At 58.6% G+C, this 14,224-nt stretch overlaps 1 protein-coding gene across 1 annotated transcript in view; it reads right to left on the reverse strand.

Annotated features, from left to right (window-relative positions):
* The window catches only part of COL16A1 (collagen type XVI alpha 1 chain), a 136,885-nt gene that overhangs the window by 109,414 nt on the left and 13,247 nt on the right, over nt 1–14,224 (reverse strand). Inside the window, exons 5-8 of the mRNA XM_075060881.1 lie at nt 5,773–5,896; nt 4,754–5,029; nt 3,830–3,910; nt 2,364–2,489 (exon numbers count right to left, since the gene is read on the reverse strand). Of these exons, the coding sequence (XP_074916982.1) occupies nt 2,364–2,489; nt 3,830–3,910; nt 4,754–5,029; nt 5,773–5,896 (607 nt within the window). The remainder of the gene's footprint in view (nt 1–2,363; nt 2,490–3,829; nt 3,911–4,753; nt 5,030–5,772; nt 5,897–14,224) is intronic.

A 14,224-nucleotide genomic window follows, 5' to 3' on the forward strand; every position in this document is an offset into this window, starting at 1 on the left:
CAGACAGGGCACTCCGAGGCGATTCAAGGGACTGACACACATACTGACGGCATGGGCTGAAACTCAGGGCCGGCCCCTCACCTGGTGTAAATCAGCCCAGCTCCAGGGACTGCAAGGAAGCTTTGCACCAGCTGGGGCATTGGCCTGTTAGACTTGCAGGAGTCGCGGTACTGGATAAGACCATTGCTCTGCCCGGGCCGATGTTCTTCCTCCAGCACTGCTGGGGTCTCAGGTTCGAACATGGGGAATTTCCCCTGCAACGCACACACACCCTTCCACAAAGCACGTCAGCTGCGGCCCATTCAGCCCTCTGCCTCCCAGCCCATACCAGTGCGATGGGGTGATGGTGGGGCTGGGACCCGGGGTTCTCAATTTGTTTTCATTTTCAGTCTCGCAGCGCTGAGCCATCCCGAGTCCAAGCAGCACCCGGTCCTAATTCCCTCCGACACTGCTTTGCACGGGTGCCGCTCCAGATTCTGGGTGGACCAAGGAGGAACCAGGCCTGCTGCTCCCTTCCCAAGGTGAGGCAGGGGGCGGGGCGGGGCAGGCATTTCACTCAGATCCAGGCAAACCAGCAGCAGAGCTGGGCTGGAAAGCAGCTGGGCCAGGGCAAGGACATGAAAAGCCAAATGCTGGAAAAATGCACCTGGTTAGAGACCAGGCGACCGGAGTGAACTGCTGCAGCACAGCCGCCTGCCCAGCCAGTGGTTGTAACCCGCACACCGGCTGGGTGGGGTGTTCTGGCCCAGCCAGTGGCACTGAGATCACTTCGAGAGAGTTACCTGAGTCTGTTCTACAGCCTTCGCTAAATGCAAGTTTTATCTCATGCAATAGAGGCTCATGCACTAAGCTCCAGAGGTCCCCGGATCGATCCTGACCACTGACAACCGGGGTCTGTCGGCGTTACACAGTGACCTACACAAAAGGCTCCTGCGGTGCTTCAAGCCCCGTGAGTGCCTGCTCCCCGGCCCACGCCGTACAGCGCTGGCGCCAGGGAAGGATACGGACCCCGTGGCTGGCTGCCTGGGGCCAGAGCTCATGCCCCTGGCTGTGTGAGCTGGGCTCCGCACGCATCTTACATGGCGGCTGCAGTGCAGTTTCCTATTGTGCTTGGCAGCTGTTTGGGGCAGGGACTGTCTCTTTGTTCTGTTTTTGCGCAGCGCCTGGCGCCATGGGGGCCTGGGCCGTGCTACTGCAATACAAAGAAATAAGACGGGACTAGAGCAAGTTAAGAATGCCCCCCTTCCCGCCCCAGTACTCTTACCTCTGTTTCCTCCGCTGACCCCTGCTGGGAGACGCTGGGAATGGAGCAGCTCTGAACTCCTCACACAGCCCGTGCTCCTGCCCTGCTCCCTACAGCCTCCCCTCCCTGGAATAGGTCTGAGCTACCCCACAGCCAGGATTCCTGCCCCGCTCCCTACAGCGCCCCCTGCTGGGAGAGGCTGGCACCAGAGCAGTGTGGGGCTCCGTTCATGGCCAAGGCTCCAGCTTTGTGCACCGCAGCGTCCCCTGCTGGGAGGGACTGAGATGATTTCAGCTCCACTGACAAGGTCAGATTTTCTGTTGGCACGGTGGCTGCAGCTCCGTAAGTGGGTCAGGAGGCCAGGACGGCGAGCGCCAAGGGCACGTCCCTCGCCTGCCAATGTTCCCAACACATTTGTTACTAATTTAGGGATTGTTTCTGCCGACGGCTTCTACTGAGAAGTGACGTACATCAAAGGCCCTATCCAAGCCAGACCCCTTTCATAGACGTGAGAACATTGGAGGAGCCCAACAAGCCACTGGGCCTGTCCCATCTATCTCCCCCCTTCTACTACCAGGTCAGGGAAAACTTTAGCCCGTGCTGTGGTTTACATCAGCCCCAGTCTGGTGATGCTCCCCTTGATTTCAACCCCGAAACCAGCCTCATGTAGGGGGGGAGGCAGGGCTCGGGTGGGGGGCAGGCAGGGCTTGAGCAAGCGGGGACACTAGCCCTACGCAGGGACAGGGGGGTAGGGGTCTGGGGAACAGCTTGGGCCAGCCACGGGCAGGGAGGGGAGCTCAGGTTAGCCCCACATGATGTCCCATTTTCCCTTTGGGAAATGTGGGTCACCCTATGGTACCCAGAAATCAATGCAATATTCCAGGTAGGGGCACCCTAGAAAGAGTGACTATCACCTCCCAGCTACCTGCCTCTCTGCACCGGCTGCCCCAAGCAGCACTGGCTTTCCCTGCTGCCATGGGGCGTAGCACACTCTTGACTATCTTGGCTATCAGCACCCAGCGCCTCTGCTTCCTCCTCTGCAGAGAGGATCAGGCATTCTGGGGCATGGGCCTGTCCTGCCCAGGATGTGCCCCCCTCGGTGATGCCCCTGCTCTCTCACCTGAGTCTCCTCCAGGCAGAAGCAGCGGGTGTACACCTTGCCATCCGTCTGCGGGTTGATCTCAATCAGGTTGCTGGTCTGTGTGCCCTCTGCCTGCCGCCGGGTTTTAGAGGCTTCGGAAAGGCACTAATCGAAGGAAAGTGGGGGCTGGTTACACCCCGGGGCCTGGGCAGACACCACCCCTCTGAGGGGGGGAGCTGAAGACAGTCACAGGCACAGCCCCAGCTCCCAGCCAGCGTCAGACAAATTGCTCAGTGCATTCCTGGCAGTGCGGCTGATTCAGGCTACCTGTCGGCTCTGCCCCCCTCCAGATCTTGGTGCCACTGGCCGATCAAACCCACGGTCCACGTAGTCTGACAGGCGATGTCTGGCCAATGGATGCCCTCTCCTGTGCTGCATCTTTTGTGGCAATTCCCCCCATAGGCAGTGACATTCACAAACGCAGCAAACAGCCTCGTTTATGTCGAGGATCAGACATCGCCTCCTCAGTGACCCAGCAAGGGTGAAACCCAGCAGAGCTGCAAACCCCTGTGCTGCGGGGAAAGGGCCATAGCTGACTGGGTCCGGGAAACCCCCCAGGGAATGGCCCTTTCCCCGCAGCACAGGGGTTTGCAGCTCTGCTGGGTTTCACCCTTGCTGGGTCACTGAGGAGGCGATGTCGGATCCTCGACATAAACCAGGCTGTTTGCTGCGTTTGTGAATGTCACTGGCACAGAGGCCAGCGGGGCTCCTCAATCTGCTCCCAGAGGCTCTGCTCTCACCACCCTGCACAGCCCCAGGGGGTCCAGCCAACCAGGCCCTAGGTAGGCTGCTCTGGAGAACATGGTCTGGTTGCTGGGGCGGGGGAGAGGGATATTAGCAAGGGGCCTGCTCTGCTGTGTGTGGACAGGGTCAGGTGGCAGAGGAGCAGAGCAAATCCTCAGGATCCTGTCTATGCATCCTGGGCAGGTCCCCCCAACAGCCACCCCCCTTATGGCCAGGAGGCGAGTGAGGTGGCCCTATCCCTGCTCCATGGATCAGCTGGGTGGAGCTGGCTGGTGGGCACCCAATAAGCCACCTCCCTGAGCAGCTTCAGCATTTCTAGGGTAGAAGGACAGGCTCAGGACCCTGGGCAAGTCACAGAGTTTCTCTGTGCCTCTGTTCCCACCTGTCTAATGGGCAGAAACCCTGATCCACAGGGTGATGCGAGGATGCAATCCAGACACATGACGACGAGGGCTGGCGATGTACCAGGATGGACAGCGCATGGGCTCCGCGAGCCCCAAGGGCTTGAACAGAGACCCGCCGGCTACAGGAGCTGCTGGATGGTAGGGGCATTAACCCCCTGGCACTACTGCAGAGATGGACAGCGCATGGGCTCCGCGAGCCCCGAGGGCGTGAACAGAGACCCACTGGCTCCATGAGCTGCTAGATGGGAGGGGCGTTAACCCCCCCGCACCATTGCAGAGAGCGCATGCATAACTTACCCCGCCGGCCGAGATCTCGCAGCAGCCTTCCTGCATCACCATCTCTGGGTCGCAGTAGATGTGGGCCTGCTGGATGTCAAACTGCAGTGGGGGGAGGCAGACACAGTTAGAACACAAAGGGGCACCCTGACCCTCCTGGGGGGCAGGGGGCAGCCAGTTATCACGGCACCAGGCCCCCAGGGGCTTGGCAAAGACTCCCCTTGAAGGTGCAGTGAACCCAGCCCCTGGGCCTATACAGGGGTCAGAGGAGGAGTGGGGGTTGGACAGGCTCTGGAGTCTCTCTTCTCAGCCAGGACAGCCCAGCCCGCAGGGGCTCCTGCCACCAGCGAGGGAGGAGTCTGAGTTTTCCCTGAGCACTGGCTCAGGGAGAGCAAAGAAGGGCCAGACGTGGCCTTGCCTGCCCGTGCGCACACACGCATGTGCACAAAGACACACACTCACACAGAGGCTTTCCCTCTCCCTCTGCCACTCTGCCCCTCCCTTGCCAGGCTGACCCACCCTTTATACTGTCCTCCCTGAGCCAGTTCTCAGAGATCCCACCTGCCCTCGCCTTGTCCAGCCCCCTCCTAGAGCCTCGCTTGTCCCACCAGCCCTTCAAGGCAGGAGCATTTATAACACACACACACACACACCCCTGGGCAATCTGTCCCATTAGGTCCTCGAGGCTACTTCTCAACTGACCAGGAGAGGTCGCTGCTAAGCAAAGCCAAGTGGCAGCTGTACCCATCAGCCAGGCACCTGTGACCCAGAATTCCCCCCTGGGCCATGCAGGGCATGGCCCTTCAGCCACTGGGCCAGCTCTCAGCACCTCCCTCCCTCCCTCCCCTTGCTGACGGAGGCAAGGGGCGCCCCCAGTGCGAATGGGCCCGGGCCCACGAGCGCCACATGGCAGGCGCGTGCCCAGAAAGGCCCGGGGCGACTCACCGGGACAGGCACACCGTTCACGGCGTCCAGGCCGATGAAGGTGTTGCCCTCACTCGCTATGCCCCGCCGGGGCTCCAGGGGCTTGGAGGAGATGTAGCTGCAGTCCACGTGGACGGAGACCCGCCAGCTTTGCACGCTCAGAGCCACTTTGTGCCACTTCTGGTCAAAGAGGGAGGAAACCCCCTTCCCGGCAAAGATGCTGCTCACAAACTCCTTCTCCTGGGCCCGCGCTTGGAACTCCAAGCTCCTCTCTTGACCGTTGACCCCCAGCGAGAGCTAGGCACAAAGAGATGCTCTGGCTTAGGATGCTTTCAGCGGCGAGCGAGGGAGGAGACAGACAGACGCATAGGCGGGCGCGGGGACTGGGCCGAGCTAACGCCAGCCACTGTGGCTTCCAGGCAGATGGGGGGCTCCTTGCCCGTTGGGTTTGGAGAGACCCGTCCTGGCAATGAGGGGTCTGGGCAGCTCCCACACCCACTGCTATCAGCTCGGCTAACCCCACCCCGCCTGGGGCAATGGGGGCAGGGCCATCCCTCCTCTTTGGGGGCACGTCTTCTGGCACCAGCAGGGTGTCGGAAGTCTCCAAGGGTGTATCAGAGGCCGACAGCAGCAGTAGGAGGCTGGCACGGGTGGCAGAGTGGGGGTGCGCCCCACCCCCGGGAATGTTAGACCATGGGCAGGCATGGGTGCAATTGGCTTCATCTACCAGCAGCGAAGCACCAGAGGCAGCAGGGTGGACAGGGTGACCCTAGCCTCTTTGATCTGTAGCCTCCAGGACTAAAGTGGCCTGATGGGACCCCAGCGCTCTATGAGCCAGCAATGACTTCCAACAACATGTGTTAGCAGCTCCTAGGAGACACCCTGGCTGGGGTAGCCCCTGTACCACATGGCGCTTTACTGCTCTGTGTGTCGGGCTGCTCCAGGGAGCTCTTGTTCCTGGGGAATAGCAACCGTGGTGGGGAAAAACACGGCAGCAGGAGCGAGAAAGGAGAGAAAGGAAGCAGGTGAAGCAGAGGTACCTGGGGGTAGCCTTGCCTGTCGGTGACCTGGAAAAGGTACCAGTTCTCCTTGCAGCTCTGTTTCTTCAGGAGCAAAGTGAACACCAGAGTGAACTCATCAGGCAAGCCGTGGGGGAACAGCTGTCTGGGGGGCGGGGGAGAGAGGAGGAAAAGTGACATAAGAGGAGGTAAAGATGCAGCCCTGGGGGCCCCAGGGAATCGCTAGGGAGCTGGCTGCTCCTTTAGCATTGAAAGTGTCACTGCAGCATAGCATGGAACCGTGTGTGTGTGTGTGTGTGTGTGTGTGTGTGTGTGTGTGTGTGTGTGTGTGTGTGTGTGTGTGTGTGACGCAGATTGCATGGGTCTGAGTGTGAGGCCCTGACACAGGTATCCATGTGTGTGTGTGAATGCATGTGGCTCTGTGCAAATGAGACAGACACAGACACACTGTTTCCCCCCGCGATGCCCCCGAGGGTGCCCAGGGTTGTGGGGAATATCGCTAGCCCCTGCTCTTGGCATGAGTGCGCCCTGTTGGTACCTGCCAGGGGCAGCTCCCTGATAAGCCTGGCCACAGACAGCACAGGAACTCCCCTCCCAGCCCCCGCGGGCGCTGCTGTCCCTCGGCAGCAGACAGACAGACACCCACCCCCGAGCCCTCCGGGGTGCCCAGTCCCAGATCCATTGGACATGCCAAAAGGAACAGTGCACCCCAGCTGACTGGTTGTACCCATCCCCTTCCAGTGAGCTGCCTTAATTCACAGACCTCGAGAACAGAACTAACTGTGATATACAACTCCATGCGCATCTCGCACTGGGGACCCTGGCCCATGCGACGCAGGCTTTCAGCCAGACCTCACATGGCAAACGGATCTGTAGATCCCACACCTGGGGGCCCTGTAATCCTCTTTCCCCCCTGCACCCCCTGCCAGTGGGCAGAGCGGTCCTTGGCTCATGCCCCCCATGCAGGGAATAGACCTCAGTTGGAGCAGACACAAACAGAGGCAGGGCAGGTGGCAGGGCCAGCTCCATCCCTGTCTCTCCTTATCAAGTCACAGCCGAGCAAAGCTGGTCTGAGACTTGGGAGAAAGGCCCCTGTGCCTCCTCCATCCCACGACAGCTCCCTGCACTCCTGGGGCCAGGGAAGCAATGCCCAACCCTATCCCTCCCAACCCAGCTCCGCGCCGGGCACACAGCCCCTGCAGGGCGCCGGGGTGTGCGTGGAGGTGGGGGAACCTCAGCTCTCCCTGAGAATGCAGCCTGGTGGCTGTTGTTTCCGTCTGTGTCGGGGGCCGCAGAGCCGGACGAAGCGCAAACACAAGAGTTTAGATCAAAACAGGAAGCGCCCGCGTACTGGGGGAGTGGGATCTGTTTGTGTCTCCAGCAGGGAAATGTCAGGGCTCTGTGCTGCACTGGAAGTGCCAGCGCTTGTGAAACAGGAGATCAGTGAGAGGCAGCCAGCCTGCCACACATCGTCTGGAAGGTCTGTCTGTCCTCAAAGCCTAGGCCAGCATTGGCTAATGCATGCCAAAACCACACAACGATTGCCAGTGCGCCGAAACAGCCCCCCTCCCAGACACCCTGACACACAAACACCCCCAACACGTGCATCCCACACTCACCCCCAAACATCTCCCAGCACGCACACACACTCCTCCCAGACAGGCAGCCGAATACCCTAACACCGCCCCCCGACACCTCAACACTCACTCCCCCCACACCCAAACAGATGCACAAAACACCCCCAACACATGCATCCAACCCTCCCAAACATCTCCCAGCACACACACACACTCCTCCCAGACAGGCAGCCAAATACCCTGACACCCCAACACTCACTCCCCCCCACACACCCAAACAGATGCACAAACACCCCCAACACGTGCATCCCACACTCATCCCCAAACATCTCCCAGCACACACACACACTCCTCCCAGACAGGCAGCCAAATACCCTGACACCGCCTCCCGACACCCCATCACTCACTCCCCCCCCCACACCCAAACAGATGCACAAACACCCCCAACACATGCATCCAACCCTCCCAAACATCTCCCAGCATGCACGCACACTCCTCCCAGACAGGCAGCCAAATACCCCGACACACCAACACTCACCCCCCCACACCCAAACAGATGCACAAACACCCCCAACACATGCATCCAACCTCCCCAAACATCTCCCAACACACACACTCCTAGGCACTGAAACACCCATACCACCACCAACTCCCCAACCCAGTAGCACAACCCCCGCACACACACACACACCCTCAGGGCCTCAAGCCAAATTCTAACGCAATGCCCAAAGCTGAGGAAGCCCTTCGTACCCAGGCCAGCCCCACTCTTTCCCATGGATTCCTTCTCTGGCTAAAAGGCAAGTCACTTCCCATTTTCCACTCCCCTTGACCCAGCTCCAACCAAAATAACAGAAAAATGGCCCAGAAGTTCCTTCTCTTTCCTAAGCAAAGGAAAACTAAAGCAAAGAGAGCAGAGGCTCAAAATCCAAAACCTCTTCCTCTTTCGCTGCAGCAGCTGCCAACATCTGTCAGAGTCAGAGCAGACAGCGCGCGTATGCGTGGAGGTTCCACTGGGTGGGTTAACTCCAGCGCTGGTCAGTTCCAGCTGCCGAACTGTTCCCACTGTCACAAGAACATTGCCCGGCAGTGAGTCACAAATTTACAGAGGATATCGCCCAGGTTATTCTGTTTCCATGCTGTGCGGATCCTGCCAGTAGCTCTCTCAGAGGTGTGGATGGGACGGTTCCTGTTATCTATCCTGGGGGAAGGCCTAGGGATAAGGTCCATCCTACTGGGCACTGCACATACAGTCCCTGCCTCAATAGGCGAGGCCGGCAAAGGAAGGATTCTCAGCTCCACTTGACAGATCGGGAGCTGAGCCATGGAAAGATGGAGGGACTTGCCCAGGGTCACAGAGGGAGTCAGTGGCAGTGCTGAGACTCGACCCCAGATCTCCTGAATCCCAGTCCAGCACCTTCGCCACAGTGTCCTCTCTCAGAGCTCCTGGAGCAGAGCAGCTGGGAAAGGCAGATTGTTGTCACTCAGGTTTATAAAAGTGCCCCTCGCCATTGCCTCTGGTCTCTCTTTGTGTCACTTCGGTCAGGAGAACAACATCCAGAGCAGAGCAAGCCCCCCGAGCCCAGAAAGCACTCCCAGGTGGTGCCAGTTTGGGGTGGGCACTAGGGAGGCCAGAGAGGTGAGAAACAGCACCCTGAATGCAGCCAAAGTCAGCTCATGCTAGGGAGGAACCAGCCCCATTCAGCCCGCCTGGGGGGCATGTTATTGACAGGTACAAGGCTCGGCTGCCCGCCTCGAATGCTGCCTGATGAGAATAACCCTCCTTCCACCATCCAGTCCACTGCAGGAGCCAGGTGAAGGACAGCAAGATGAACCACAGATCCCTGCTCCGCTCCTGTGGGAGGGGAGGGAGCAGCAGGCGCTGGCTGCTGTTAATGGGGCCGGTGAGTGAAACCAGCCTGCTGAGAACAGACAGCATGACACACAGCACCTGGGAAGGGACAGGAGGGCATTAGCCCCAGAGTCCTGGCCAGTTCCTTCTGCCTTCTGAAGTTCCCCTGCAGTTTCACTTTAAGTCACAGAATTCTTCACTGGCTGGCCTAAGCTGCTGCCACGTTCCACCCCAGAGGGGGCTGCATTTCAATGGTGGGTGACACGGTTCCTATCCTGCATATTACGGAGGATGCAGCAGATACCCAAGGGGTTGTGGAGAGGAGCCCAGGCAGGAGCTAACCCTGTTCAGATGGTTCCCTTGCCTATCCCTGTTCAGCTGCGTACAAAAGCCTGAGGTGAAGGGAGATGTTTTCCACCCAAGGGGTGAGACATGCTAACAATTCTGGCATGGTGCAATCGCTCCTTAGGCATCAACTAACCGGCCTGCTCCCGTCCTTGCCACAGACACAAGCTCCAGGTTACCTGCCTGTCCTGGCCAGTTCCTCATTTGCTTTCCCACTGCATACCTGATGCATGACTCAGCCCTGCAAGTGAGCACCTACAGGAGGGGCTGGTGATGGTGCATGCACCCCAAGATACAGACGAACCCAACGCTCCCCACCCCAAACAGCCACTGAGGGCCCGGGCCCACCCCCCAGCTGCAATCGCTTTAGCAGCCAGCTAAAGACGTGAATGAAAAAAGAGAGGAAGGGAAACCAAGGGGACTGAAAACAGCCACGGAAAGAGGAAACGGCAGTAATGCGTTGTGAGCCAGCCACCCTCCAGCAGCTCAGGCAGAGAGCGTGAGCTCAACACCTTTGTCTTCCACACAACATGGACCTCTGGGGCATGGCTGCCTAGCATGTAGCACCACTGATCCGCTGGTAGGAACCCCGCAGCCAAAACAGGAAAGTCACCTACCCCACCTCTCAGGGTTCAGCTTCATTAACAGAGAGAAACATCCACTCCAGCCTTCTCCCTAGGCTGGGTTGCCTCTAGCGCTCCTCCCTCAGGACAGCTCAGCCCACCCCCTAGGTCCTTTCTCTCCAGAAAACCTCTCTCACCTCCATTACATCCAAGCAAAGTAACAACCTACTTAACTCACTCACAGCAGGACTGACACCTATTAACAGGCTGGAGAGTTCCAGGCAAACCCCACCAGCCTAAAGAGTGACTTAGTCAAGGTCCCATCCAGCCCCAGATGGCTCTGGAGAGAGACCAGGCAGCTGGGACATTTTGACAATTTCAGAACTTGGGTGGGGGGTGGGAGAGGTCACATTTTTTTCAAAAAGGAAAGTTCATCCAAACTGCCTCTTTCCGGCTAGCTGTTTCGGGCGCAACAAATCGGCATTTTCCAATGAAAAAAAGACTGTCAGATATTCCTGACCAGCAATCCTGGATCTGATGCAATGGGGACCATGGAGGAGTCCAGGTAGACCCAGGGGTGGGGGACATGATGAAACAGACAGGGGATCTGATTTTAGATTCATAAATTCCAAGAGACCATTGTGATCCCCCAGTCAGACCTCCTGTACAGCCCAGGTCAGAGAACATCCCTCGCAAAATCCCTAGAGCAGAGCTTTCAGAACACCCAGTCCTGACACGAACATCACCAGGGGTAGAGAATCCACCATGTGCCTTGATCAGCTGTTCCAATGGTTCCGTACTCTCACCTACTGCCAGTCTGAATTTGTCCAGCTTCAGCGTCCGGCCGTTAGATCAGGTTAGATTAGCAGATAGAGCCTATTATCAAATATCTGTGCCCCATGTCAGGACTGTAACCTGGTCACCCCTGAACCTCCCCTCTGTGAAGCTAAACAGACAGAGTTCCCCGAGTCTACCCCTAGAGGCGGGTTTTGCTCATCGCCATGTGGATCGCACTGTACAGAGCCACTCTCCATGCTGGGGTCCACTCCACGGCCCTGAGGAAGGCACTTTTTCCAAGGCAGAAGGGAACTCAGCTGCAGCAGTTCGCCAGAGGGCCAGTTAAAAGTAATTACAACTCGACCGACTCACCGCAGCCTGGCAGAATCCAATCCCTCCTTGCAGGACAGAGCATTGCTTCTCCGCTCAGCTGCGGCCCGAGGAGCCCAGGATTTCGTGGGAGCCATTCCGTGTGTTGTGACTGTTTGGGATTGAGGGGGGCAGGGATCCGTGTGGTTTGTATGACAATAGCAGTGCTAAGCGCTGCTCATATGCAGCTCTGAAGAGCTCACAAGACAGCCCAGGCAGAAGTGTGACCTCACTTTACAGAATGGAGGCACAGAGAGGTTAAGTGAGCGGCCCACGGTCACACAGGCAGAACAGAACACCGGTCTCCTGAGTCCCAGTCCAGTGCCTCAGCCAAGCAAGGTGATGGGGGACAAGCCCAGGAGTTCTGGGCTCAGCTTGGAGAAGCAGCCACAGGTCTGGACACTGCTGCTCTCTGAATCCCCCAAGTCCAGGCTGGGACCTCCTAGGAGCAGAACTTTCCACTCAGAGACATTTCCACAAGCTCTCTCATTCCAGCACCTCCATCCCTGGCTGCAAGCCAGGCAAACACAAGCCATGGACAACACAACAGTCCCGATGTTCCGGCACATGAATGGGGTGAAGGGTGGAAAATTGAAGGGCAGGAAACTCCTTTTACAGACCCAGTTTGCTCGTCCCCAGCAGAAAGTCTCCCCCCACAATGCTGAGCTCCAACGCACTCGAGAGCGAGTGATGCCTGCCGACCTTGCCAACAGGATCTAGGCAGCTCTCGGCTGCCTCGCCGCTGTGCCAACTCTTTCCCCAGGTTCCGCTTGGGAGTGGGATTAACGCTGTGGATGGGCAGAGTCTCTGCCAGGGCTGAGGCTGTGAGGAAGCCCTGCTTGGTGCAGACAGGACCCCAAAGCTCTCCCCCGGGCAGGAGCAGGTGGTTACTTGTGGCTCTCCAGGACCCTTCACAATTCCCCACTGGTTTTTCTTGTAGGGTTCTTTATATAGCCAGGATGGAAGGGTGCAGGAGAAATCAGCAGACAGGGCTTTGGAGCTGTGCTCCGGCTCCGGAGCAAGCTCCAGGCAAAAACCTGCAGCTCCACTGCTCCACGCTGCAGCTCTGAGCTCCGCTCCAGCGCCCTGGCAACAAAGGCTGGAAGCGACTAAGTAACTCAGCCAAGGTCACACAGGGAGTCAGTGGCAAAGCCAGGAATTCAGCCCAGGTCTCCTGAGTCTCCAGCAGGGGCCCTAATGACCTGGCCAGGTACCCTCTAACCTGGGGCTGCCCTGCACTGGGAGCTAGAGTTTGCTAGAGCTGGGTCAGGGACAGGGTGAGCCAGCTGGACGTGAGAGCTGTTTATACCACATGCCGTTTGGGCACAGGCCTAGCACCCAGCTTCCCACTCTGCCCACGGGGCAACTGATGCTGCAGCCCTGATCCTTATGGTCACACTCGGTCCTTCCCCGGCGCCGTGGGGGACCGGCGAGCGCCTGGGAAAGAAGCCCGGGTTACACGGGATGATGGGAGAGGGTCCAGCGGGGCAGTGTCCGAGCGGCCAGACCCTGCTGAAAGGAACAGCCTGACTAGTCACTGCTAAGCTTTTCAATCTGCCCGTCTAGACCCATCCTGCTGCTTGCCAAGACGGGGATAGAAAACACACACACGGAGTGGCTATTGCATAAGGCCCTGGCCAGCGTCCCGGCTGAATTGCTTCACCACATGATTTACTTTCGAGGATTAGGACGGTCATCACTGCACTCAGCCTGCGGCTGGGACACCTGCGTGCCCCCTGCCCGGGGATCCTCCAACCCACCTACTTGTGCTGGGTGAGCAGCCAGACCTGCTCTGCCACCCCAGCACGGCGCACAGTGGGTGCAGCTGCCAGCTGATCTGCAGCTCCCAAACCGGAGAGGGGCCCTCCAGCCCAATCCTAAACTTCCCACCCAGCCCCTGGAGGGTGCTGGGCCTGGCTCTGTGATCAGAACCTCGCTCCGGCTCTCTGCCGACACTGCTTTCCATAGCACAGAGCCAGGCTTTAACATGCCGCAGAAGGGCATCTGCTGCCAGGGTGCCTCCTTAGAAGGGGCATGGGGGAGACCAGAGGCAGGATCCTCGTGGAGAGGTGACACAGTTTCCCCTCTCTGGGTTCAGATAAGGGCTCCTGCCCTGGGGCTGCGGGCGGCAGGCAGGAGAAGGAGCTGCAGGAGCCATGCTGCAGGCAGGCTCCATGTCTGACCATCGGGGAGGGCAGCCAGAGATGGCGAAAAGCCCATTAGATGGGGAGGAAAGAGGGGAGTCGATTTGGGTGCCGGACTGACTGCAGCCCAAGCTCTGTAAGAGGACGCACGGCCAAGGCACAAGCCAGATGCTGAGGTGCTGGGGTAGGAGGGCCTCTTCACTGGCTCTGCAGGGCTCCCCATGCAGCAGCTGGAGGCCCCAAGGATGAGATTTCTCCTCCCCTCACAAACACGCCCTTCCCAGGCGCTGCAGCAGCCACATAATTCAGGTTTGAAATCATCATAGACACAGAGGCTCAAAGCCAGGCAGGGTCCCTTCCCTGCCCCATGTGACCTAAAAGACCCCAGGGGTTTGCCTGGTGCTATTGGGGAGAATTTCCCCTCGCCACCTGTGCTATGAATCCGCCAGCTGCTACCCTCCACCCCAGAGGCAGCTGCAAGATCTGTAATCAGCGAGGTGCCAGGTGATGCTCTGGGCAGAAGGTGCATGCTCCAGGCATGGGAGGTGTGATTATTGCTGAATAAGCAGCTCCCTGCTTCACACGAGGGTGGTTGATTTGTGAGGGGGGCTAGCAAAGGTCCCGGCCCAGCGTCATTTGCCAAGCCGTTGCTGAAAGCAGAGCGCAGTGAGGAGCGTGATCCTTTGCACTTGCCCGGAGGAGCTGCTGCTGAGAGAAGTGATTTGTGGGGTCTAATGAGTCTGACCTTGCCCCTTTAAGCAAAGCGAGTGGAAAAGCAAGTCCAACCGCTGCATTTTGCCAGCCTCAGAGACCCAGATGTTGCTTTCTCCTCTCTAATGCTTGGGGCTC

The sequence above is a fragment of the Chelonoidis abingdonii genome, chromosome 25 (assembly GCF_003597395.2).
Source record: "Chelonoidis abingdonii isolate Lonesome George chromosome 25, CheloAbing_2.0, whole genome shotgun sequence".
Taxonomy (NCBI): domain Eukaryota; kingdom Metazoa; phylum Chordata; order Testudines; family Testudinidae; genus Chelonoidis; species Chelonoidis abingdonii.